The following is a 27,790-nucleotide window of genomic DNA, read 5'->3' on the forward strand; positions in this document are numbered from 1 at the left end:
TAGTTTAATGAGAAAAGTGTCCTTGGCCTTACTTCAATGGAAGGACTTCTATTATAGTACAACATTGAGATTTCCGGTTTGTAATCTCAAGTTGTAGAGATTTAGGCAGATTTACCAGGAACAGATGAATCCCAATTCAATGTTTTTTTTTCCCCCATGAAGGATCTGTTTCAATTCTGCTCTTTCAGTGGGCCTATCCTGGACTAAACAAGTGTACCATTCATTTAGACCACATTTTTGTCATGGAAGAGAAGGGTGTGATTTGCTGAGTTGAATTTTTTAGATCATTGAAGCTACTGATGAATCTAACAAAGGATGTTTTAAAGTTAATTTCTTAATATACATTTTAACGAAGTGTTTTACATGACTTCCTGCCTTACTGAAAAGCCTGGAGAATAAAATTTAACTTTGTCCAGGTGACTCACGCTTAGGCTGCAGTACTTTGGGCTGGCTGAACCGATACTCACTTCCACTATATTTCTTAGTGATCTTGCCAGTGGCGAGACCACTGTTTGCTGTTTGCTGTTGACCTGTCAGGAACACATTTGGAAGCTTCTGCTTCCATTTTTAAAAAAGTACCCTATAATTCATGCTCATTGTAGAAAAATGAGAAAATATATGTAATTTAAAAGAAAAACATATTCATAATCCTATCATTCAGAGATTAACCACTGTTTTTCCATATGCTTTTGACATGTACACATATACCTACATACATGTATATACTCCTAGCTTTATAAATATATTTAAGCAAAATGGGAGCATAATCTACGTTTTTTTCAAAACTCTTTTCTATTTAATGATGTATCATGAAATCTCTACATGTCAAGAAATATATTCCTGTAATACTTTTTAGTGGATTTACAATGTTGCATTAAGAGATGTTTTTAAAACCAGCCTTCTTTTGCTTGACATTTAGAGAACCTTTTTATATGTCCTACTAAACTGCTCTCCTGAGAGATTATACCAAGTTAAATCTGTGCCCATTGTGAGACTGGATGTTTCCCGCCCCTCCCAAACACTGTGTGTTATCCTTAATTTTCCTGACACATTGCCATGCTGGTGCCGTAGCCTTGTGGAAATATCATGGGCTCTGTCATTTGGATAAATTAACTTCTCTGATGCTCAGTTAATGGGTATGGCTGTATCTAAGAAATAGGGGTTAAATGTAATTATGCATGTATTCTGCTCATCACAACATCCTAAACTTTCAATCCATCCATCCCTCCATCCATCCATCCATCCATCCATCCATCCATCCATCCATCCAATTTAATCCTAATGCTTGTGTGTTTGGAAGTGTTTGCTTTCCTGTGGCTGATTACGCCAGAGCAGCAACACAAAACCAAATAATATGTGTATGTCCACTAAGCCCAATGGTTTTTTCACTAAATACTTCTTGAGCACTGGTTATGTACCAGGTACTATTTGAAGCAGTTGTACAAAAAGGACAAACATCCCTGCCCTCAAGGAGCTTGCATTTCAGGTGGTGAGACAGACAATAAGCAAAATCCATACAGTATAGAGTATGTGGGGGATATGAAATGTCATGCTGGGGGCTGTTTGATTTTAGATAGGATGACCAGGTGGTCTTCAGTGAGGAGGTGATTTTTGAGTTCAGACTCAAAGAAGTGAGGGAACTGCCTATTTAGATGTCTTGGGCAAAAGCATGCTGAGAGAGAGAACCGATGGTGCAAAGGACACTGGCCTGTGTTCAGGGAGTGACATGGACTTTGAGCAAGAGTGTTTGGGTGGCATGTTGATAGCCATGAGTTAGGAGGCTGCTGCAGTGATCCAGGCGAGGGACAGTGGGGATTTAGATCATTGTGGTGGTGTTGGTGATTATGAATTCATGCTGGGAGTCAGTGTGGGCAGAACAAAGGGAGTTCCGAGGACAGGGTCCTGGAGTGCTTAGAGGGCAGGGAGGTGAGAAGGAGCAGAGAGGGCTGGAGAAAGTCCAGGTGAGTGCAGGATGCTGGGTGATGAGAGACAGGGTGGGCCATCTGTGTCTAACGCTGCTGACCAGACAAGGAAGATGAAGATTGAGATGCTGACCAGACAAGGGAGATGAAGATTGAGATGCTGACCAGACAAGGGAGATGAAGACTGAGATGGGACCATTGGATTTAGTAATATGGAGGTTGTGGGCAGAAAAGAATAGAAGAGAGATGGGAGATACAAACTGCTCTTTAAATGAGTTTTGCTCTAAAGGAAGGAGAGAAATGCAGAGGTAACTGGAGGGGGAAACAGAGCGAAAAGAGTTTTTCTAAGAAGTGACATCATATACCTGCTGATGGGAGTAGCCATTGCAGAGGGATAATTGATGATGTAGGACAAAATAGGGAGGATTACTCGAGAAATGGCCTTGGGTGGGTGAGGAAGATACTATGAAGAATAATAATTGCTGTCTCTATAGGACCTGCCTATTCTGGACATTTTATATAAATAGGCTCAGACAACATGTGGCCTTTTGCATGTGGTTTCTCTTAGCATAATATTTTCAAGGTTCATCCACGTTGTAGCGTGTGTCAGGGCTTTGTTCCTTCCTAAGGCTGAATTCCATTCTATTGTGTGGCTCCACCATGTTTTGTTTACCCATCCACCAGGTGATGGACATTTGGGCCTTGTTGGTCATAGCCCTGCTGATAGGCGTGAGGTGGTCCTCTTTCTCAGGAAAGAAAATGATTTCTTTCCTTCTCTTCTGAAGCTCTTCTCTTCTCATTTTCTATGACTGTTTTTTCTTTTACTTGTGGGACTATTATCATTGTCTGTCTTTTGAACACTGCTGTTTTGTAGGGTGTTCTCCAATTCATTTTCTCGTCTCGTTCAGGCCACCCCCACTCCATTCTCTCCATTACTTCCATAATCATCCATGTGCCAAAGACCCCCAGGTCTCTCTCAAAGTCAGGACCCACATCTCTAGGCCACTGTCACTTGGATGTCCCAAAGACATCTCAAACTCAGCATGTCCAAGTTTGAACTCATTGGCCTCTGACTCTAAACCCAATTGTTGTTTTGTGTTTCTTATTCCAGAAGATGGAACTGTCCACCCAGCTCCTAAAACCAGAAACCTGGGCATTTTTCTCAACCCTGCACTCTCCCAGCAACACCCCCAGTCCCTCCCTGCCCACCCATCCCACCTCCTGATCATCTCTCAAGTCAGCTCACCTGCTGTCATCTTGGCTGTTCCTAGCCTTGTTGAGCCTGCCAAGTTTGGTCACCCGGAAGGAGTTCCGTGCCTTCTCTTGGTCTCCTTGCTTCCAACCTTGTCCCTTTCCCGTGTGATCACGTCACTCCCCTTGTTCACATACATTAAGGCACTCCTGTTGGCTCCAGGGAGGTGAAGTCTGCACTACTTACCGTGACGTTTAAGGCCCTTCTTGATCTGGCCCCTTCGTTCTTCTCCAGTCTCGCCTCTCACCCCTCCTCCCTCTGTGTCTGGGATCCAGTCCTTGATGGATTTTCAGTTTCCCAAAGGCTTCTTCATGCGCCTATCCTCAAGCCAGGGTTTTGTGCATGCTGTTTCTCCTGCCCTGTTTAACTCAACTGACTGTTTTCTGCTTATAATTCAGGTCTCAACCTAATGGCCTCTTCCTCCAGGAGGCCTCCTTTCTCCCCAGTGAGGGTCAGATGTTCCTCTGCCGTGCTTTCATGGCACCCATGCTGGCCTCAGCAGAGCCCCTGGCACCTGGCGCTGTAATTGCTTGTTGACTTGTCTGTGTCCCTTTGTGCTCCCAGACTTCTGAGGCCAGGAGTAGTGTTGGTCTTTTCCACCAGTGCATTCTAACTCAGCACGGTTCCTACCATCAGAGGCGGGTCCTCTATGAATAGGTCTTGAATAAATGAATGAAGCAGTGATTGAGTACTTATAGGAAGTCTGGTGGCTGGCAGGATCTTAGGGGCAGGTATTCTCCTCTCCTTGGTTCTTCTGTGGATTGGCCTAGATGAGGCCTTGCTTCTGAGTGGGGCTGACCAGGCCAACCACAGGCTGGTCACAAACCGTCTGGCTGTCTGATTCTATGGGACGGCTTCTCTGGCTCTTAGAGTCAGCAATTTTGGAGGCGTGGAGAGAGTCAGTTCTCCTTATATTTTTTAGCAGGGAGTGCCTCTGTGGGTGCATGATACATAAATCAGGTGTGTGGCTGTTTCTATCAATGAGATTCATGTGGTCAGACCCCAGGTTGGTCTCAAAGAGTGAACCTCGCCTGTGTTCAGCTCTGGGACATGCTTGGCTGTTGCTCTCTGAGAAAGTCCAGGGCTTTGTGGACTAGGGGGCAGCATAGGAAAGATGGGGGTCAGTTTTCATCGCCATGCAGTTAACACTGGAAATGAGCAGACCCTCACCGAGCATCCACTCTCAAACAAGCTCCGTGCTGGGTGGAGGCTTTTCCTGTTGTGTCCGGAGTTGGTTCCTGCCGGTGGGTTCGTGGTCTCGCTGACTTCAAAAATGAAGCCACGGACCTTTGCAGTAAGTGTTACTTAAAGGTGGCACGGACTTGAAGAGTTTTATAATCCTCTTGCTAGCTACAGATTACTGACTGGTGCATTTTACAAGCCTCTTGCTAGCTACAGAGCACTGATTGGTGTGTTTTACAATCCTTTTGCTAGCTACAGAGCACTGATTGGTGTGTTTTACAAGCATCTTGTAAGACAGAAAAGTTCTCCAAGTCCCCACTTGACCCAGGAAGTCTAGCTGGCTTCACCTCTCACTATCTTAGTGCCTTACAAAATCCTGCAGGCTTGGTGCAGCTGTTTTCTTTCTTTTTTTTTTTTTTTTGGGACGTAGGCTTGCTCTTTCACCCAGGCTGGAGTCCAGTGGTGTGATCTTGGCTCACTGCAAGCTCTGCCTCCCGGGTTCATGCCATTCTCCTGCCTCACCCTCCCGAGTAGCTGGGACTACAGGTGCCCGCCACCACGCCCAGCTATTTTTTTGTATTTTCAGTAGAGATGGTGTTTCACCATGTTAGCCAGAATGTTCTCAGTCTTCTGATCTTGTGATCTGCCTGCCTCGGCCTCCCAAAGTGCTGGGATTACAGGCGCGAGCCACCGTGCCTGGCCAGCTGTTTTCATTTTCCAGGGGCTCTTTCCCACTGCCTCCCAAGCCTCTGGCTGTCCACATTGGGTGTAATTCTGCTTCCTCATTCCGAGCTGGAGCTGCCGTCTTTCTCTTTCCTGCCTCTTCTAGTACGCTGAAGGGTCACAGTGAAGATTAGAGTTGATGTGGGTTGGAGGTCATGATAATGGGGATGGGGCAGCCGTGTCAGGCATCCCCCTGCCTCTAGAGCCCATCCCACAGGGGGTTGGATGGGGCTTTGCCTGATGTCTTGGAATGTTGGTGGACACTCCCCATGTTCTAAAGTGTCAGGTGTAAAAACGTGAGAGAGGCTTCAGGTACCAAACCGGCCCCCCACATCACCCTTAAACCTTATATAAGGACTGTAAGTTAGTAAGTTTATTGAATGAAGAAACTATAGAGAGTAGTGAATGCTGTGGCATTTTCTCTCTCCTCCCTGTGGGTGCCTCATGCTCCTTCAAATCAGAAGTGAGGCTCCAGAGGATAGCTCAGAGCGCTGGGATGCTGCAGGAGGGACAAGGTCAGATGCTGCAGGGTAAAGCACCTCTTGAGAGGGTGAGGGTGTGCTTGGGATGACCCAGCCCGTGTGCCAGGGGTTTGGGTTTGCAGGTGAGTGTGGAGGTGGCACCTGCTTCCATCATCCTGAAAGCACCTGAAGGATGGTGGGCTCTGTGTTGCCTGTGAAGACGGCATAGGGAGGCAGCAGCTATGGAAACTGCACTTGTCCCCTCTGGGGAGCTGGTGTGGCAAAGGTGTGTGCTTTTCCTTGGGAGGCAAGTGGATGCCTTAGAAGGTGGCCAGACTTGAGTTGTTTAAGAATCATTGCCAGCCATGGTAAAGGTCTGTGGGGATGTAGCAAAGGGTTGTGGTTTGAAGCAAGAGTCAGCTGCGGAAGGTATCAGAAACATTCTGCATCAGGAACAGTCTAGCATGGAGTCTCTGTGAGGTTTTCAGAGGAACTCACTAAAGCCTGCACCCTCCCTGCCTCCCCAAAGAGCCACATTTGGACACCTGCCAAGGAAGAGGACATAGGAGGTCAGATGACAGTAGCTCCAGTTGTATTAGACACTCCCTTGTTCTGATGCCAAGATGAGGAGGAGGTCGAAGGCAGAGTAAAATACTGTGAAACAATGAACTAACCATGCACCCTTCCCACGTGCAGCTGGGTCAGGCTTGAGCTAAGGGGAGAAACTCCCAATGGAATGTAGGATTAGGATTTAAATTGGACTGGGCAGGACATTCTGTGTGTCTGCTGAGATGATCAGATGATTTCCCATTTTTAGTTTGTTAATATTATGAATTACATGAATTGATTTTCAAACATGGAGCCAACCTTGCATTCCTGGGGCAAACCCCACTTGATCATAGAGTATCCTTTTTATATTTGTTGAATTTTATTTGCTAAAATTTTGTTTAGAAATTTTGTATCTATGTTCCTAGAGGGATGTTGGTTTGTAGTTTTTTTCTTCTTGTAATGTCTTTCTCTGGTTTTGGTGTCATTTCTTCCTTAAATATTTGGTAGAATTTATTAGTGATGCCGTCCAGACCTGCACTTGTCTTGGTGGAAAGGTATTTGGAAGAGCTTGTCTAGAATTGGTATTGTTTCTTCCTTAAGTGTTTGATGGAATTTACCAGTGGAGCTATCTGGGCCTAGAGTTGTCTTTGTGTGAAGAGTTTGAACTACAATTTCAACTCTTTAGTAAATATAGGGCTCTTCAGGTTATTTCTTCTTGAGTAAACTTTGCTAGTTTTTGTCTTTTAATTTATTCATTTTGTTTAAGTTGTTGAATCTATTGGCATGAAGTTGTTTATAACATTCTCTTATTCTATTAATATCTGTAGACTCTGAAGTGATGTTGCCTCTCTCATTCCTGATATTATTTGTATCTTCTCTCTATTTTTCCTATATGTCCCTCTACAGGCTTATTAATTTTATTGAACTTCTCAAAGAGCCAGCTTTTGGCTTATTGTTTTTCTCTGTTGTTTTCCCCGTTTTCTATTTCATTGTGTCTGTTCTAGTTTTTATTCTTCCTGTTGTGTAGGGAGGCGTGCGTCTCTTTGGGGAATCTCTTCTCTCCCTCCAACACTCTCTCCCCTTTCTCTTTGGAATGTCCTTTTCCTCCAGATGCCCTTCCTTCCCAGGGCTCAGGCCTTCGTGCATGAGCCCTGCTGCTGTGTTGACAGACATCTAACTTCCTTTCTCTGCATTTTCGTCCGAGGCATTTTGGAGACAGCGTCTCGGCCCAAAGAGCAACCAGTGTTGGAGATTTCATTTTCAGTGTCAGACTCAGAGGGAAGAGACTTTCAGACGGTGGATTGGCTGCTCCTACTGTGTCTCACTTCCTCCCTTCTCACCTCCCTGCTAACTCCTCCATAGACCGTCTTTCTCTTCCTAGGCTGGGCACAGAAGCTGTCATCAGTATCTCTTCCCTATCCATAGGTCAACATCTGTCAGCAGCTTTGCTCTTCTGTTGTAAGTATATGATCCAACCACCGGCAGAAAGGAGCAATTAACTTTGGGAACATTTGTACTGATCAAGTGTATGTTGCACGCCCCTGCACTCACCATACCTCTTCTATTCTTGGTTTTGTCTGCTCATCACTCTGATAGTCTTAATCTTCCCCTTTTCTTCCTTTTCTGTTATTTTCTTTGTAGTGGCTATCATTAAAGCCTGTGCAGATAATGTAGGTGATTAACATCAAGCCAGAAAGAGTGGTTGGTCTCATTTGTTACTCTTTTCTTTTTACAAAAGGAGTAATCGAAGGGTGTCTTCTGAATGTTGCTCACTCAAGAATACTTGTTGGTTGGTTAATTGCTTTGCATGTGCGCTCCCCCCTGTTTGAGAAGGGGGCTTAAGGTTGCTGGGGTGCTGATGATGGTGATGAGGAGAGAAACTTAGGGATGAGGAGCCGTTGGTAATTCAAAATACTACAGAGAAGAGAAAGCATTTTTCAATTTAAAGAAATATATTCTGAAAAAATAAGATTTGAAATATAAATTTTCAAATTGCATTCCATGTAAGAAGAGCAGTGAGGGGGCAAACACCCTTGATCAGGAGCAGAGCTCTTGGCTTTAGCTTCCTGGGTGCTGCTGTGCTGACTTCAGAGAAGTCACTGCTCTCTGAGCCCCAGTCTTCTCATCAGAGGCATGGGGATGCTAGCTTGTGTGGTGCAGAGCTCCGCTAGCTCCAGCAACTTCCGTTTAGGGTCCATTATCATTCAAGTCAGGTATCATCCTAGAGGGACATCAAAGGAACTCAGACATGGACTTCCCCAGCGAGGGCATCCCAGTTAGGGGTGCAGGGCTTGGTGAGCTGGGACACCTGCTTCCTTCCTAACTTTCCAGAGGAGGCAAAATCCCAGCCTTTAAAACGATGACAGAACTTTACAAAGCACATGAAATCAGTGAAGTCAATCAAAAAACCCGATTTTTTTTTTAAAGTAAAAGAATTGCAACATTTTCTGAAAGATGGAAAACAAAACCTCATTATCACCATGACCAAGAAGGCAGAGGTACCATCCCCCTGACCATGTTTCAGCCATACTTGCCTGTTCTCTCGCTTGGGAGCCCATGGTGCCACGTGAAACCAGAGACAGGGTTGCGGAAGGCATTGTTTGCCCAGGTTTGCCACATTTCTCCAGGAAGTAGTGAGGGGCTGGTGGGAGGAGATTTCTGATGTCTGAGCACTCCTTACATCACTGTTCCAGAACGGCTAGCCTAGTAAGGCTCCTTGACATTTTGGGGAGATAGTAAAGCTGATTGTTTCTTTGACTCACAGCATCACAGAATGGGACTTGGAAGTGACCTTGGGGTGATCCAGTGCAACCTTTTTTTCTGAAAAATGAGGCAAGAAATGTAAAGACCACAGCACTTCCCTTGAGGTTTCCATGAACGGTGGCAGTTGTGTGTCTCTTTAGACTCCCAGGCTAAGCACCTGCTGCAGGGTTGTTCAGCAGAGCCTTCTCTGTGAATTCATCCTGCACGGTGCTGAATATATGAGAGCTGATCAGAACAATTTGCTTCATATGAGATCCTCCTGTGGTGAAGTCCTTTCCCGATGCTAGATTCTCGCTGGCTTTTAGTTGGATGTTTTGCATGGAAGGGGCCATGGGGATGTTCACAGAGCACAGTTGGAGCAGCATTGGAGAGGTGGAGAGAGCAGGGACTTTGGAGCCCAAGATGAAACAACAAAGCCACAATAATTGCTGTTTGATATGGTTTTGCTATGTCCCCACCCAAATCTCATCTTGTAACTTCCACAGTTCCCATGTGCCATGGGAGGAACTCCCACAATTGAATTGTAACTCTCGCAATTCCCATGTGTTGTGAGAGGAACCCAGTGGGAGGGATTGAATTATGGGGGCAGGTCTTTCTTGTGCTGTTCTCGTGATAGTGAATGAGTCTTACGAGATCTGATGGTTTAAAAAAAATGGGAGTTGCCCTGCACAAGCTCTCTTTGCCTGTCGCCATCTACGTAAGATGTGACTTGCTCCTCCTTGCCTTCCACCATGATTGTGAGGCCTCCCCAGCCATGTGGAACTATAAGTCCAATTAAACTTCTTTCTTTTGTAAATTGCCCAGTCTCTGGTATGTCTTTATCAGCAGTGTTAAAACAAACTAATACACTGTTATCAACTGAATCCTCATTACAGTCATTTGCTAAGTACTTGACAATGCATTATCTCATTTCGTGTTACTCACTTTGGAGGCAACAACTTTATGAGATGTGCACTACTGCTATTAGTATTGCGTGCAGGAGGCAGCTGAGGCTCAGGGAGGTTATACAACTTGATCAAGGCCACACAACTAGTAAGTGGCAGAGCCAGTACTGGGATCCTGGGTGATCCAAAGCACAGGCTCCTGAGTACTAGGCTACATGGGTGTGGATTTCAGGACTCATTTTGCTAAAAAGTAAAATAAAATGTTTTTTGATGGCTTATCACGGCCAGGACACTTAATAGCTGTGTGTTCTTGGGAAGATGATATAACCTCCCTGATTCTTTGTTACCTAGATATTTTGCCTGGTTATGTTGAGGGTTAGGTATGAATGCAGGTAAGGAGTCTACTGCAATGCTTGATCCACGGTGGGTATTCAGTAACCTGTAGTTGCTCCTTGGGGGAGATACACCTGTGGTCATTTTGAGTCTTCCGTCTTTAATTTAGATTTGGTTGAACTGCCTTGGTTGAAGAGGTCTAAAGCTCATGGCGTCCTTCAGCCTCTCAGTACAGATGAGTGGTGTGAGTCTTTGGCTCTGACAAGTGTGAATGAGGCTGTCATCACCATCAGATACATATGCTTGACATTGTTCAGGAGATTATTTTATGAAGTACAGAGAAAAAAAGTCCAGAATCACATTATTTAATTGCTGGAGTTATTTAATTAGGCAGGTGACAGCAGGGTTAATGAATCATTAACACCTCAAAAGAGCAATTAGCTCATTGTTTCCATAATTTTATGCAATGAAGCAGAAAGCTGGTACTTAGGGTGTCTGTATTTTAATAGAATTTTGCAGAGGATAATTTCTGTTGTTTTGTTTTCAATCTAGGTCTGTAAATTCATGCTCATTGTTGGTACCCATGGCGTCAGTTTCTTTACCATGAGTATGCAGGTGTATATAATTTTATATCTAGTATGATAATAGGGTAGAATGGATGCAGGTGTGCTTTCCACCTTCTTCCATGGCGCCTCTTTTCCTGGAATCCTTTTCAGAGCATCAGAGCTGTTTTTCCCTAATCATGGTAGCATTCACTCATCCATTATTCATTTGTCTTCATGAAATAGTTATTGAATTCCTGTTAGGGGTCACTCATTGTTCAGGCACTGGAGGTACTTGGTTGAACATGACAACCAGGGTCCCTGCTCTCAGAAGCTTCCATTCCACAAAGGACGATGGAAGCAAATACACAAACAAGAAAGCAGAGGCAGGATGAAGTGCGTGGATGAAAGTAACTGCAGGTGTGTGACTGGGCAGGGAGGGCCTCTCTGAGGAACTGACGTCGAAGTGACTTCTTAACGTAGGGGGCAAACCAGACAAAGATCTGTGAGTATGTTCCAGGCTCAGGTCCTGTGTGGGAATGGGCTGGTGTTTCAGGAACTGCAAGAATGCAAGCATGGCCAGAGAGCAGGGAGGCTGGGAGGGGTGCAGAGACACGGCAGAGAGGCAGCCAGTGCCAGCTTGCATGGCCCGAGGGTCAGCGTGAGGGTTAGGTAGAGCAAGGCGGGCCTCACCGAGGGACATCACACTGCCTTCTGACTTGTGTTTACAAAGGCTACTTTGCTTGCTGTGAGGGAAGGATTGTCGCGGGGCAGGGGAGAGACAGTGGAGGCAGTGAGGAGTGAAGGGTCCGTGGTGTGGCTTTGAAGTAGAGCTGATGGATGCACAGATGGCATAAAGGATGAGAAGACTCAAGAACACCTCCCAGATTTTGTAGTTGAACAAATGGGGCTGGTGTGCACCATTTTCTGAGATGGGGAAGCCTGGGTTGATCCACTGGCTATGGATAAAATCAGCAATTCTATTTGAGCCATAACAAGATAGAGGTGCCTGAACAGCCCCCTTCCCCCTTCTCTGTCTCTCTCTGTGTTTCTGTGTGTTTGTGTGTGTTTGCGTTTGTGTGTGTGTGGGGGGACTCTCATTTATTGAACTGAATATTTATTACTGTGTTACAGGTATTGCATGGTGTCTTTTATAAAATGTTATCTCATTGTTATCTCAATATTATTCTCATAAGAACTCTGTAACGCACGTTGATCCCCATTCTAAAAATTAATCAGCTGCTGCTCAGAGAAGTGTAGTTGCTTCTTCAGACCACATGGACAGTCAGACGTAGAGCTGGGATTCGAATTCAGATTTGACCAATTCCAAAGCCTGGGGTCTTCCCGTCTGCCAGGCTGCTTCTGAGATTCACTGTGTTCTCGCCGCCTCTCGGGCAGCTCTCTGTTCTGAGAAAGGCATCGTAGGATCCCAGGGAGGTGCCAGAGTGGCCTCTCTGCAGCGGCTGTGGCTGTCTTGGTTCCTCTCACCCTTCTCCCAAAGCCCCCATGAGACACACCTCCCTGGTCTCCTTCAGGGACAGAAGACCCAGAGTAACTCCTGTCCCCTCTCCTCTTTTAAAACGCAGTTCTGTTAATGAGGTGTGCAGCTCATTCTCTCTCACTGTGCATCTGGGGTGCATGGCTTGGGTGCTGTTCTTGGCCAAGCCGCTTTCATAGATGACATTTACTCAACTTGGGGTGATGTATTCGAGCTCCTTAATAGGTTAAGTGGTTCGTCTCGTGGTTTTGTGCGTGAGTTGTGAAACCTGGCTGGGGTCTGGGCGCCGAGGAGCAGGACCCCAGGAGGACCCTCCCTGCTGGGCCAGGCAGGAAGAGTTATTACCACTGTGTCTTACTCGGGGAGCAAAGCCCCCCAGTTGTTGGCCTGACATTGGTGTGGGCAAGTGGGTAGGCAGCAGACCCCTGGCAGAGGTGAGGTTCAAGAGCTGAGTCCCAAGGCAGAGCTGGGAAGTGAGGGAGGGACACGTTTGCCCGACCTGAACTTGTTGGCAGTGGACTCAGATGCTGAGCTGCTGGAACCTCTTCTGTGCTAAGTTGGGTCTGGGTTGGGAAGGGAGAGGGGGCTGCAGCTTGGAGGGGAGGGTGTGGATTAGCAGCTTTAGGTGTGGAAGGAGGCCCTGTTGACAGGTTCAGGCCACCCGACCTTCTGGGGGATGAGGTGCAGGTAGGGCCCGCGCCATGGTGTCTGTGCTGGGAGTTTCCTGGGTGGGTGTGAAGTAGGCAGTAGGAAGGACACCAAATGAATTTGGCTTAGTGCCGGGGGGGGTGATGATCGATTCTGATGTCAGCTTAGAGGTGGCTTTCCAGTGCTGGGCCTTGGAAGGGCAGTGAACGTGTGCCCTGGAGGTGGAGAGGCTGTGGGAGCTCGAGCAGAGGCCCTTGCTGTGCAGCAGAGGCCCCAGGAAGCACATGGACTGGCTGGGGGCCAGGGTGGCCGAAGGAGCATAACATGGAGGGTGTAGGGCGCAGAGAGGGATGAGGCTGCCAGGTGAATCCCAGAGGGAGATGAGCAGAGAGGGAGGAAGCTGCCCGGTGGATCCCAGAGGGAGATGAGCAGAGAGGGAGGAAGCTGCCCGGTGGATCCCAGAGGGAGATGAGCAGAGAGCGAGGAGGCTGCCAGGTGGATCCCGGAGAGAGACTGCCAGAGAGTGATGAGGGTGGCCAGGTGGATCCCAGATGGAGATGAGCAGAGAGTGATGAGGGTGGCCAGGTGGATCCTGGAAGGAGACAAGCAGAGAGTGACGAGGCTGCTGGGTGGATCTGGGAGGGAGACTGCACCCAGCGGTGTTGTCAGGAAGACGATGGTGTCCGTGGGAGGTGACGGAGCGGGACCCTGGCGAGGATCCCTTGAGTGGATGTCGCCATCGTCCAAGTGAGAGACGTTGGGGATGGGGGGTGTAAGCCAGGCAGTGGGACTGCAGTGGAGGTGTGTGCAGTGGCAAACGGGGTCCCAATCCAGGGGAAACCGGGGGTGGGAGGTGTGAAGGGACCCCAAGCTTCTTATCCTGGTGGGCTGGGGATATAGAGACAGAACACGGACAGGGGAGCAGCTCTTCAGAGGAAGGCCAGGCCTGAGGTGCTGGGGTGTCCTCGGTGAGTCTCAGCCTTGTGGGTGGGGCCAGGACCCTGTCACTCGGCACAGGGTTGGGGGTTAACATCCCTTCCCAATCAGTGCTCTCCCCATTTGCTTTTCTGCACATTCTTAAACAGTAGGGCCGTGAGGATGACAGGCTTTGCTTACCTGGGACAGGTCTCAGTAGTTCTTTTCCCCCTTTGTGTCTTATCCGCAGTGGACCTGAGACTGAAGCTGTCACCAGGCCGTAGGGGTTGGCCTGGCCTCTCAGCCTGCATTCACAGCAAACAGGCTCCCACCTCCCAGCCAGGACATTCTGCCTGGAGTCTTGTAATGAAATCAGAACCGACATGTCCATAATTGGGGCCCCATAACTTGGCCAGCAAAGCTCCTCGGCATAGTAGGCCATTGACGCATGCTTCTTGGGGACCATGGGGAGCCTCCCTAGCATGGACGCACAGCCTTTGGTGGCACCTTTGCCTGTCAGCCCGGCCCCCGCACCCTGCACTTCCCTCCATGTGCAGTGCAGAGCCCTCAGACCCAGACCACCTCGCGCTGCACTTGCTGGGATCTTCTCCTCCCCCAGCACCTGGTCTGCCTTTCTCTGTATCCCTCCTGGGCCCGCCCCTGGGTGTTCTATTGACAAAGGGATTCCCCCCTTTTCTTATGTTTTGGGGCAGTGCCACGCACACTGTTGAATTTAACGAGTGTTGGCTAATTTGAACTGAATTCTCAGGCTTACTTTTTCCTTTTTCAGATCAAACCGGTGGTGCATTGTGATATAAATGTGCCTTCCAAGTGGCAAACATATCATCGTATATCTCGACATATAAAGTGAGTACAATATTATGGGTGAAAAAATCAAACTGTGCCATAGCGCCCCAAAAACAATACTTTCTGTCCTGACAAATGCCCCTCAACCCCCTTTCTGTCCCTCCCCCTGCCCCCCGCCTCGTGCTCTCACTCCCTGACAGGCGATTTCTTTTTCCTAGACCTCCTCCTCTCTGACTCAGCTGTTCATGTGCCACCTTTTCTTTCTCCACTTGAGCACTGATTTTGGAAAAGAAAATCAATCCACTCTCCATGCCATTGTTTGCAGAACAGTTCACCTGGGGATGCGAAGATAAGAGCATCATACACACAGCTTAGTTTTAGGCTCTGAAGTTTTGTGTTGATTTTTTTTTTTTAATGTAGCAGTTGCAGCTGCAGCACGTTGAAGGGAAATTTAAAAGCTGTTTCCCCCACCCCTTGACCTCTTGCTACCAAAAGGCCCTTGTGGTCTACAGCACACCCAAGTCAGGTGTTGCTACAGGAACAGAGTACATTAGCGCCTCACTGGCCGCTGCCCTGGGATGCCGCTGGCAGTGCCAGGCACCGAGGTGCTCAGTGGGAGGCACTGGGAATAGTTGTGAGCACTGTGTGCATCCGTCTGCATTATGTTTTTGGGGTTGGAAAAAGACAGCACACTTGACTTAAACTAAACGTTGGTTTACATCCCGGCTTTTGGTCTTATCAGCTTGGGACCTGCGCCTGCTGCTTCGCTCTGAGGCTGAGGCTGTCTCCCACTGTGGAAAACAGGGCTGAGAATGTCTGCAGCACAACGGTGGTGAGGGTTAGCTTCAGGAATGTTTGCAGCCAGCCCCACAGTGCTTGTCACAGCGTAGCAGTTCTCTGAATGGCAGCTCTTCCCCCTGTCCTTCTACTGGGATGTTTTAGTATTTTAGTGATTAAAGCCCTGACATGGACCATCTTTCCGTTTTACCACGTTCTGGTCTAAATGGAAGGAATTTTAGCAAGTTTCCAGAGAATGCTGAGCTCTTCATGTGGGGGTCCCAGCCTTGTGTGAGCCAGTCACCTCTACCACGTCCCCTCTCAGTCCTGAGAGGCAAGGGCTTGGAGGCTCATGAGGCTGGAAACTCCCTGATTCACCCGGCAGATCCTCAGGCTGGGAAGGAGGAAGATGAAGGAAATGTGACCGTGAATTCGCCAAACTTGGCCCCTTCTGCTTTTCCTTAAAATGTCAGTGACCATTTCTTTAAAAACCCTTACTTTAAGCTTCCGCAAGGGGGCCACCTAAATACACAGATCTTTCCACACCACTTTTCATGTATCTAAGAGCTGTTTTGAAATAATAAGACACAGTGTTTCTCAATTTTGTTAGTGATGTCTTTCCTGCAGAACGTACAGCAACCTCAGGAAACATCGTTGGTTTATGGGTCCTTCTTGACAAAAACACCATCCCTAAAGCCACATTTTGTGTGTGCGACCCAGGCCGTCAATGATCCTCACTCATTTGACAGACATGATTATTCTTTTCAATGAGAAACCAATGCACTCTTGCAGCATTTGCCCATCCTTTGTCTTGGTGTGTTGGAATTTCCACTAGATGGACCCAAATATCCATCTGAGTGCAGAGTCCTTCCTACCACACACACACACACACACACACACACACAAAACCTGATTGTGTTCCTCGGAGTCCTTGTCACTATAAAAACACACAAACAATAGTTATGACGGCTTTCAGAGGCTTAGATGCTCCGGAGAGAAGGGCGGGCTGTGACCCTTCCTGGTCAAGAAGAGAGTTGGCGAGGGAGGGACTGGCTTGTTGAGCTGTGTTCTGCAGCAGCCGGATGCTGGAGAGAGCGCCTGGGGCTCCCCCGTCGGGCTCACTGGGGGATTGAGCTGGTGGTGAGCGCATGGGTTGGAAGTCACCGATTTGGAGGTTGAGGCTCAGATTGAAGCCCTGGTTCTGGCACTGACTGGGCTGTGTGGCCTGAGGTCACTTCTCTTGCCCGGTGTTCTCTCTCATGTCCCTTGTCACTTAGGAAGGGATTCACTCACTCATTCCACTTACACTGGCGTGGAAAACGCCCTGAGTCAGTGAATGAGCCTTGGGAGAAAAAGGGTTTAAAAGATCTTTTGTCGTTTATTTAGAAGCGAGCTGGCAAAAGTTGTCTGGGCCCTGGAGTGGTTTTACTTGGGGACTCCCTGCCCTTTACGGGGAGCCTGAGACCAGAGGGAGTGGGAGAAGAGAAGAGCCCACCCCAGGCCTCCTCTGTGGGGAGGAGGCACGTTCGTGCCAGGCAGAACTGGAGAAGAAGGGGCCATTGGCCCTGGCCCTCGTTGCGAGACTGACGTCAAAGATAGACACAGCTGGACATTAGTGAAAGCGGTGAAAACAGATTTTATTTAGTAACTACTGATAGTTGGGGAAAGAGCTGAGTTCCACTCTGATTTGTGTGGTAGTGATTTGGGCATTTTAAAGGGGGAATGAGAGATGGGAGCAAGTGGGGCCTCATGAGAATCAGAGAAGTGGAAAAGTACAAAGAGTTGGTCAGTGAAGGTGGCCAGGCAGCTGGTCTGCAAGCTGGCAGTTCTGGAAGTTAGGATTCTGTCCTCTGCCAGAGACTGGGAGACAGGCCCTGTCCTGCCTGATGCTTGCAGTTCAAGGGAGGGATCTTCAGTGCGGGAAATGCGTCTGCATTGCAAGAGATGCATATTTGTCAATGCTCTAAGAAAGAGAGGTCAGGGGCCTATCTCAGGTGTTGGCTGGGACGAACAGTAAATATTCCTGGCAGCCCTGGGTTTTCTCAGGTGGGTGTTTAGTGGTGGGGCTGGGGTCATCCTATGGCTGTGGCTTGATGCTGCTGGACACATGCTAGAGTTCGGTTGTATCTCAGCACAGGAGTTGGGACAGAGTTGTCACAGGCCAGAGTTCTGCGAAACTCAGTCCTCTTCTTGTTCATGAGGGCGAGCAGATCTATTCCTTGTAGAACAACCACCATCTGTCATAAGGAAGACTTGAGGAGAAGGGTCCAGGCATTGCTTCCAGCTGCTGTGCGTTCAGGAGGAGCTGAGAGCCGAGGAGCACAGCCCTCCCACGAGGGTGATATGCATCAGGAGATGAAGGCATGACCGTCGGGATGGATACAAAGAAGCCAGGGGCCAGGCACAGTGGCTCGAGCCTGTAATCATGGCACTTTGGGAGACTGAGGCAGAAGGATCACCGGAGCCCAGGAGTTTGAGACAATCCTGGGCAACATAGTGAGACCCCATCTCTTAAAAAAAATAAAGAAACTGAGTCCCTTAAGGAGCTCCCTAAACCATCCAGTAAGTGGAGGAAATTATTTAAAGGGAGATCCAAGTCAGTGCTTTTCTGGAGGATGTAAGCTGTGTTAGCTCTTATGTCCAACTGCCACTGCTACTACTTGAGACTGTCCCTACAGCAGTTACTACTGTTACTGCTTGAGACCATCATTATGACTGAACAAAGGGACGAATGTGGAAATAATAACAAAAACAAAAGGAACTGTTTTAAGGAAAGGACCAGGGAAAGAAGAGAGCTCGCTGCTTCTAATGAGCAAAGGCAGCCCCCTGAGCTTCCACAGCCCTTCCTATTTATTGGGTAGAATGAGCAGGGAGAAGGAGACAACGATTGAGCAGCTGCTTAATTGATCACAGGTTCGTATTATTACTAACAGGCTTCAATTATGCCTAATCATAAGAAACACTTGCGCCTGGGTCGTGACTGCCCTCAGCAGTCCTTCTGGGTGGCCTACGCAGTTTGTCAGTTTGCCAACATTCTGCATTTCTGAGAAACAGTTTGCTGCTTACTCATATCTCCTCCAGTGGTATACTGAGTTGATCACGGCCCTCACTCTCTTGGCCTCCAACAAGCTGTGTCTTGGGTGTGAGCCTTTGCTGTGACTGTCTCTTGACAAATTTCCTCTCGAGCGTCGTCTACAAACAGGTGGCACTGAGGACTGACTCGTGCACGAACACCTCCCTGGTTTCCGGTCAGTAGTCTGAGGCTAGTCTGTTTTGTGGAGTCATTTGCAAAGTTCTGACATTTCTGGGGTTAATGATGCAGCAGCTTGTCTTAAGTAGGAGACAGAATGTTCCAGTTCTGGGGGGGGGGGCTAGCTTTGCTGATCCCCTTTGTAACCTTAAAGCGTATCCATCACCACAGGCGAGGGTGCAGTGGGAGGAACAGACCACCCTACCAGGCTGGCTCCAGGCAGCAGGTCCTTCCAGAACCCACTTAAGACGGCTTCCTGTCCGTGAGTGCTTGGTCCACAAGTCTCAGGACCGGCAGCTGGGGCAGCACTCACATTTCTGAGTCTGCTTTGTGAAGTTTGTCACATTTAGCCATTTGAAGGTCGGCATTGGCCACATGACAGGAGCCTGTCCACTGGCTGGAAGCACTTTTTATGTCTTATGACCACACACACAGTAATGACCCTTGTGAGCATAATTGGGTTGGTCATTGCCTGTACTGGTTGTGACAGAGGCTTGAAGGGCTAACCGGGAGTAGATCCCAAGGCAGAAATGTAACATTTAACCATCATCTTCTCACTGATTGGGCATTTTAATCCTGTTTAACCAGCAATTCCATTTGCCTGATTTCTTTGCCAAATAATTTCCTGTGTTGTTGACATCATGGGGTGTTGAAGGAAGATGATGTCTAAAGGGAGTTTGGCCCTTACACTGAGCTCCTGTTTCAGGAGAACAGAATGTGTCTTGCTGCAGGGACACGGAGGACTCCCTGTGTCCCACAGACAGGCTATGTCTATTAGACTGATTCCCGTGAACTGTGGTGTTCCTGAGCTCACGAGGCCGTGTCATAGTCCCAGTCTTGGGGGCCTTGAAGTTACAGTTTGGTGCCGCTTCAGAAGGGGACTGCTCTGGTTGTGTGTATGGGATGATTCCTGTCAGGACCATATCTGTGAGTATGATGAAGCCGTCATGAAGGGGGCCTCAGTTTCAGGACTGAGTAGGGTGGGGGCGGTGAGTGCGAATCCGGGAATTCACCTGTTGGTCTCATCTGCTGCTTGGTGAGCCGAGAGGAGGAGGGAGTGATGGCCGCGCTGGGGAGATGCAGGCAGATCGAGATGGAGGGAACCAGGGAGGGCCCAGTGGGAGGCTGGATGTGCTTCGGGGGACCGAGGAGTAGTTGATGCAATTGGGAGGAAGATACGGGAATCGTGGGAGAAGATTTAGTCTGTTGGGCAGTGTGAAAAGGCAGGAGAATCTGTGGGCTCTTGTTCCATGATCTTGGAGAGAAGCCAACCATGTCATGGCATCACCCGCTTGTTCCACGGTTGTTGAGACAGTCGCCTGCCTCTGCTGTCATCTGCTGCCCGAGGCTGTCAATAGAACTGTGGTTTGAGATCTCTGGTTGGGGTGCTTTCCAGTCAGAATCATCCTTATACATATATATATATATTTTTAGCCATGAGACATGGACAAAGGTTGAACACTTTGTAATTTGACAGCAAGGAACAAAACAGCACAAGGCCTTTCTTGTGTGAGGTTCAAGGTTAGTTTCCCGATGGTGGCATTTCCAAAATACCAGATCTCATGCTTTCAAACTGTGTAAAGGCTGATCCAGGAGTTTGAGGGGAAAGGTGGCCTTGATTTGTTGATTGTAGGACTGTGTGTATTTAATTAACTCCCGACAGTGTCTGAGGATGTCAGACTGTGTTAAATTGGAATCTCTTGTTAGCCAGGAGGTGTAGGGCATTCTCATGGTCTTCCTGTAGTGCTTTCAAAGGGGGACCATTTCTGAGGAGGATGGGGTGAGGATCTGGGAGTCATAAGAAGGATGGGTAACACCCATGCCATAGACAACCCAGTTCTTCAGACAGCTTAGCCAGATTGGACTTTGGACATGTGGGCTCTTCCTAAGTGGCTGTAATGGCAATGGAGTCTTCGACTAATGTGTTGTATTTATAATTGCTTGTGTAATTTTGCTAGTGAAATGTGATCTTTCTTAGAAATTATAGAGGGGATACCCCAAGTGGGATAGATTACTTCCAGGAAAATGTTGGCAGCTGACATCGTGGAGACATTTTGGCAGTGGAAAAACCTCTAACCATTTAGAAGACATGCAGATCAGTGTGGGGACATATTGGGCATGTATTGGCGCTGGGCCTCTGGTAATTGGATACAGCATATTTGTCAGTGAAGGAAGGGTCCAGGGTAAGCTGTTCCCCTTCCTCAGCCCGTGTTTAGAATTTTCTTAGGGGTACGTTTCTGGCAGATGAAGTGAGGGGCAACTGCTTGGTCCAGATAAAAGCTAAAGGTTTCAAGCCATTATTTGTCCAGTAGTCCTGCATTTGTACCTTTTTGGGATGAGTCAGGTGTAAACCACATACCATGACTCTGGTGACAGACTTGGGTGGGCCATGTGGATCTCTTGTGTTATTTCCTTGGGAGGCATCTTGAAGAAGTTGTTTCCTTCAAGGGAGGTGTCTGTTTGGGTTGCTATAACAAAATACGCGAGACGGGGTAATTTATAAACAATAGAAATTTTTTGCCCACAGTTCTGGAGGCTGAGAAGTCCGAGATTGAGGTGCCAGCGGGTTTGGCGTCTGGCGAGGGGTGCTCTCTGCTGCATAGATGTGCCTTCTTGCTGGGTCCTCACATGATGGATGGGGCAGACAAGCTCCCTGAGGCCTCTTTTATAAGGACACTAATCCCATTCATGAACCTAAGCCCCCTTGTGATCAAATCAACTTTTAAAGGCCTCACCTCTTAATGCTTTTACATTGGGGATTTGGTTTCAACATGAACTGGGGGGTGAGGGGACAGAGAATTCAGATCGTAGCAGAGGGTGAATCATCCCACCAGGGGTCCGGGACCTTGAAGTGCGAGCCAGGGCTGTGGTCCCAAAGCCTGGAAACCACATGGGTTCCTCAAGCGGTGGGGGAAGAGGCTTCTAGTTTGGCATATTTATTAGCCCACTTATTTTCCCAAGTCTCTTCTGATTTCTTTATGCCATATCCCTCAGTTTTAATAAGAGCAGTTTGCTGGGGTAATAACAGTGCCTCCAGAAGTTCTGCTATTTGACTGGGATACCGGCTGCTGTTGTAAACCCGCCGTTTCCGTGGCACACCAACATCACGTACTGCCCCAAAGGCAGGCGGCTGTCAGCGTGGATGTTTCACCTTCATTCCTTCTGTCTTCACGCAAGCCCGAGCGAGTGATTCATTCAGCCACCTGGGCTGATGTAACACGGGGCAGGGCTAGATAGCCAAGAGGTTTTTGCTGATTAGTGATGGCATATCCAGCCTGGAAGGGCCCATCCGCCCTCCGGAGATGGGAGCCGTCGACATGAAGAGTGAGATCTACTTAGGGCAGAGGGGTTTCTGATGAATCTAATGTAGGATGAGACAATCATCTGATGTTAGTGACACGAGTGTCATTAACATCCACTAACCACGGGTAAAGGAAGCAAGTGGCGGGGTTAAGGCTTTGATGGTGTCGTATGGTTATGTGAGGGGGAAAGCAGATTTCATAAGAGGGAAGTTTAGCCGCAGAGGAATGCTGTGTTCTCATTAAGCAGTAGGGTCTGTAGGGTCTGAACGGAATGAAGAATGTGTGTGTCTCATAGGCGACCCATTTGCAAGTGAGACAGGCAGCCTGGACAAGACTGGTGGTTGCAGCCCTGGCTCACAGGCAGGAGACATGCCTCAACTCCTGAGCTCGGGTGAAGCTCTCTCAATCCAGGTTTTTATGTTTTGGGGAGAAGATTCCAAGACATGATCTTCTCCTTCATGCACAAGGAGGACAAAGGCAGGGAGTAATTGGGAAGTTCAAGGCGGGGGTGAAAGTAGAGAGCCCTTCAGGTTCTCGGAAGTGTCTTTAGATGGGGGGTTCCTTACTCCTGGGTCCAGGAATGACTCCCTCATCATGGCCTAAAGAGAGGAGGCAATTGGAGAGAAATTAGGCCTCCACATCTTACCGCTTCCCACAAGACCCCCACTTCCCTGCCCCCAATTGTTCTTTTGCTTCCAGGAAAGGGAAATGTTGAAGACTAGAAACTTGGTCTGTAGAGATTGTTTTTTTCTGTGACCAAGATATCATAGCCCAGATGCCAGACACACAGAGAGGATAACTGAACTTTGTGTCTAGCCACTCCATGGTCTTTTTTGCTAACGCCCTAAGGAGGCATTCAGTGTGCAGAAGAGCTGTTGTAACTTTCAGAACATAGGAGGGGGTCATCCACAAGTTGGATTACAGTTGAGTTTCCTGGGAATTTTACCTCCTTCAGATTTGCACTTAGGGTATGTGAGAAGTAGGTAGGGGCTTCAGTAAATCCTTGGGGCATAATGGTCCAGGAATATGGTTCATTTTCCCAGGTGAAGGTGACAAGCCTGGGGAATTTTCATGGTAGGGAATTCTAAAACAGGCAGTGCACACATTGATGATGACTGTGAAATGCTGTGTGTTAAAAGCGATCACGGCCAGGATAGTGTTAGCATTAGGCACCAAGGAAAGCCTGGGTTTGACAATTTTTTTTGTAGATCTCAGATCTTGGACCAGCTGATATATTTTTTTTTTTTCCATTTGGCTTTTAGTGGCTAGAATGCAAGTGTTGCATGGACTGGAAATATAGGGCAGTACCTTTCAAGTCCCTCTGGTTTTAAATGATTTTTTGCAAATCCTGTGGAGGGGCACAGAAGGATCTATTTCTATCTTACAGGGTTCTGCATCCCAAATACATCTAATATCTATGGAGTTTCTTATCCACAAAGAAGGAGGAATCCTGCCTAACAGCTGATTGAAGTCCTTGGTTAAATGAGTGCCAGGTGGAGGGAAGCAGAGGAGCTTAGGGAAGTCAGACACCGTGTTGGGGAGCATAGACGAGAGGGAAGGAGTCCCTGGGGACACAGTGGATTCTAATTCTAATTCGATCCAGGAGAATATCCCTTCCTAGCAGATTTACAGGGTGGTAGGACTGAGAAGGAAGTTGTGCTGCTTTAAGAGGTCCCACAGAAATGTTTTGAGGTTGAGAAAGAGGCAAGTTGTGAGGCACAGGATCAAAATCCACCCCTGGTGAAAGTGGGTGACTTGGAGGAACGGTGCAGGAGATGAGGAGGTCATAAGGGTAGGATGCGTTGCCCCAGACCAATGAGAAGCGTGGTGGAGTGCCCTTCAGGTTGCAGGGTGACTTCTCCTGTCGAGTTTAGTGGCAGTTAAGGGCATTGGATGTTTGCTTTCTGCAGGGCAGGCAGTGATTTTGTGATGAGCCGAGGGGTTAGGATTCTTCCCTCCTCTGGAGGGCTGAGCCGTTTCTCCTCATGAACCAGCAAATGTCCAGACCCACAAGAGCCCATGGTTTCTGAGCTTGCTGTGAGTCAAATGTTTCCGGTGTTTTCCTGATGATTTTAATTGCAGTGCATTGTGTATTTTCCAAATGGACAGGGTTGTTACATGCCAAGAATTCTGCAGTTCTCAACAAGAAAGTTTAGGATTAGAGTGAACTGTTACTTAAATCACTCCAGTTTTCTATCAGGTTGTCTCAAAATCTTAGTTTAGAAAAACACAATAATAACTGTTATGACACCTTAGTTTTAAAGAATAATGCCTCTTCATTACCCTTTTCAAATCAAAATGCCTGTAACCTCCTTTTGCCTTCATTATAAGCCCGTGCAGCAGATAAGGCAGGCAGTCATATTCCGCTTTTGGAAATGGAATATTGAGGCCAAAAGAGACTAAGACCCTTCATCTTTTCCTTTAATCCCTAATGGCTCCATCCAATCCATGTACCCCCTGCCACCACCCATCCAGAATTGACTGAGTACCCCAAGGTGCCACGCCCTGGGGAGACCGAGAGATTCAGATGCAGGCTTGTCCTTAGAGAGCTCACAGTTCAGTGGGGGAATGAGAGGTCCAGAGGTAGAGCTATTTAATTCTAGAATCAGCCTTGAAGACCATGGCTTCTGACTTCAAATGTGGAGAACTTTTCAGTTCAACTCAGCTTGGAACTTGACCTGGTTCTTGGGAGCAAGCATTAGGCAACCTTCACCCCCAGGATGAGGGGAGGGCGCAGGTGGCCAGCCCAGGATGTCACGATATGCTCATGGCCTGCTTACTACCCAACTGCAGTGGGTCATGGCTGTTTGAAGATAGCATGGCAATGGAAACAAAAACGACCCTGGCTTTCTTCCCACCTACCATCATCAACGTATTTCGGAGAGAAACAGCACGTTTCTGATGACTTCTACCTTGCTTTTCAACAGAGAAGACAGAAAAGTGGGTAGAGGGAGGTGGATGCAGGGGAAGGTCTGGGCAGTCGGTTCTCCCTGTGGCCTCCATGTGGCCTGGGGAAACCCCTTACCCTCTCTGAGGTCCAGATTCTTCCTCTGTCACGGGGGAGCAGGACTCACTTTACCGATTTGCTGGAAAGGTTAGAGACGACTCTATAAAGTGTTCATGGCTAGTGCTGAGGAAATGGCAGCTGTCATTGCCAACCCACCTGACCAAAACCCATTCCTGGACCTATATGCTACTTCCCATTTTAAACAATCTGAAATATTTTCTATTAAAATGTTTGAAATGTTTTATCTTCCCCCTATTTACTATTAAGTACCAACACAGGAAGAGGTGCATTGACAAAGTAGTTTTATGCCTTTTGAACTCTCTTCAGAGTTTTTATTTAAATAAACCATCTTATTTAACAGAGTGACTCATGCCAATGGTAAATATATAGTTTTAAGAGATATACATTTAAAGTAAGTCTCCCAAAATTAAAAATTAAAATAAAATTAATTTCAGCCTGTCAATACTGCTAATTTGTTAGAAAAATAATAGGGAGTAAAATCTACATTTGAACTGATGAAATTTGGGAAATTTGGTAAGAAATAAATAATTCAGTGCACCATTGACAGTTCACATCAATGTGTTTCACATTAACGGCAGGTTGGATAAATGCCTGATTTTTGAATATTCATTTTGAGCAATGAGATTGAAATAAAGTAAAAAAGGAATTAATGTTTGTTTTTACTCCCTTGTCAAAGGGTTTGATTTATATTACAGATAATTGTATGTGCAACTTCTCTATCAGATTGCAAGTTTTTGTTGGCAGAGAGTTGAGGAGAATTCAAAGTGTGAAGAAAGAGGAGAGATACTAAAATTAAATTGAGATGAACTGTATGATGAGATATATTCAGCATCCCACTCCAAGGGCAATACACTTTTTCTGCTGGTCTATCTGAAAAAAAAAAAAAAAAAAACTCCCGCTTATATCACCAGTTCTCTGGTGGTTGCCCCAGAGGGAGCCAGCGTCGCAGTTTCTGGTCTCTTTCTAGGATGGGCCATGCGTGATCAGGCGTTTATAGGTATATGTGTACTGCATGCTGTGTACTGTGTAGGTATATGTGTACTGCGTGGTATATTTATACCATAAATGTACCATAAATGTACCATAAATAGGTATATTTATACCATAAATGTACCATAAATATACCATAAATAGGTATATTTATACCATAAATATACCATAAATAGGTATATTTATAGGTATATGTATACTGCATGTTGTGTACCTTCATTTTTTTTGTAACCACCCAATTTATCTTGGATATGGTTTTTTATCAGCATATATAAATTGTGCTTTCAAAAATGAGTACCAGGCATTCAAAAATTCACATGTACCAGTGTTTATTTACCAGTGATGGGATTTGATATGTGCCCATCCACAACCTATCACAGACTTCCAGGGAAACTGTTTTTGGGTGTTTTAGATGGAGTTGTTCATTCAGCTACCTGGAAGATGGATCATCTGACCCTGAACGACACGGACCCCAAACCTGGCATGGTGATATTGGTCTGGGTTCATTCTTCAGCTCAACCAGCAAACTTTTAGAGATGTGTGAAGTCCATTTCTCCCTCTGAACTTGCCATTTCCTAGTTTATAAATTAGAGATTATTGTTTCTTCTCTTTATCTTAAAAATTCAAAAAATTTTACAGATTTTCCTATTTACAGGCTTATTATAAAAATGTGGAAATCTAGAAAAGCATAAAGAATAAAATAAAAATCTCCAGTTATCCCATCCCTCCGAGACAACTGATACAGAAGTGCTGGGAAGGGAAGAGTGTGGTCCCTTTAAATGATACAGAAGCGGGAAGGGAAGTGCTGGGGAGAGGAGGGCGTGGTCCCTGGCTGGGACTCCACCCAAGGGACCTGCGTGAGGGCAGGCGTTTTTTGTTTCCCTGCCCAAATGTTGCATTTCCCAAGACCACCTTGGCCTGCCATGCCCCCCATCCTGTGCCTATAAAAACTTGAGATGCTAGCAAGGCAGAGACAGAAATGGCTGGACGTGGGGAGGAGCACATCGGTGGGGGAATGCACAAGTGGCTGGACGTCAGGAGGAACGCACCAACAGGCACCAGCACACCGGCAGGCCGCCGACCTGCAGAAGGACACGGAGTTTGGCTGGGGCAGTTGGAGGAGCGCTGGGGTGCCGAGAGGCCTGACTCCAGGGGCAAACCGGCTCCCTTCTGGCTCCCCCATCTGCTGAGAGCTACTTCCACTCATTCTCCAAGCCCACATGTAATCCAGTTCTTCTGGTACACCAAGGCCAGAACCTGGGATACAAAGCCCTTTGTCCTTGCTACAAGGCAGGGGTCTAATTGAGCTGTTTAACACAAATCACCTATACAGACGGCTAAATCCAAAGAGCAGCCTGTAACACAGGCCTACTGGGGCTTCAGGAGCTGGAAACATTCACCGCAGACACTGCCATGGGGTCGGAGCCCCACAGCCTGCCCGTCTGCCTAGAGGTTTGAGCAGTGGGGCACGGAAGAGGCGAGCCACACCCCCATCTCATGCTCTGTGAGGGGGACAAGGGAACTTCTCCTGTTTCACAGCCGCTATTAAGCCTAAGGCACCTTCACTCCTAGTGCTCTTTCTGTAGCCCACTGTTGTGGTTTTTGTCTACAACATTAATTATATTTGACCGTTTTTCCCCTGTAGATATAAATTTTGCATACACAATTTTTAAAGCTGTATACTTTATGGTGTGGCTGTGGCATAATTTATTTAACCAGTCATCCATACTTAGACATTTTATATTTTTGACTTCATACATAATTCTATGAGAAATATCTTCACCTCTAAATCTTTGTCCACTTTTCTGTGGGGTGGATTTCATGGTGTGGGATGACTGGGTCAGTGGTTATTGATCCCTTACATTACATTGATCTGTTTTGCCAAAGTGTCCTTCAAGAAGACTGCTGGTTTTCAGCTACATCAGCAGTGGGTTGGTGTGCCTATTTCTCAATACTCAGGATAA

At 47.2% G+C, this 27,790-nt stretch overlaps 1 protein-coding gene across 5 annotated transcripts in view; it reads left to right on the top strand.

Annotated features, from left to right (window-relative positions):
• Positions 1–27,790, top strand: part of DCDC2C (doublecortin domain containing 2C) — a 139,958-nt gene that overhangs the window by 10,720 nt on the left and 101,448 nt on the right. For all 5 annotated transcript variants that reach the window (XM_032172119.2, XM_058426792.1, XM_058426793.1 and 2 more), the window contains exon 3: positions 14,463–14,539. In XM_032172119.2, coding sequence (XP_032028010.1) covers positions 14,463–14,539 — 77 coding nt within the window. The remainder of the gene's footprint in view (positions 1–14,462; positions 14,540–27,790) is intronic.

This window comes from Hylobates moloch, unplaced genomic scaffold (assembly GCF_009828535.3).
Source record: "Hylobates moloch isolate HMO894 unplaced genomic scaffold, HMol_V3 SCAFFOLD_13, whole genome shotgun sequence".
Classification (NCBI taxonomy): Eukaryota; Metazoa; Chordata; class Mammalia; order Primates; family Hylobatidae; genus Hylobates; species Hylobates moloch.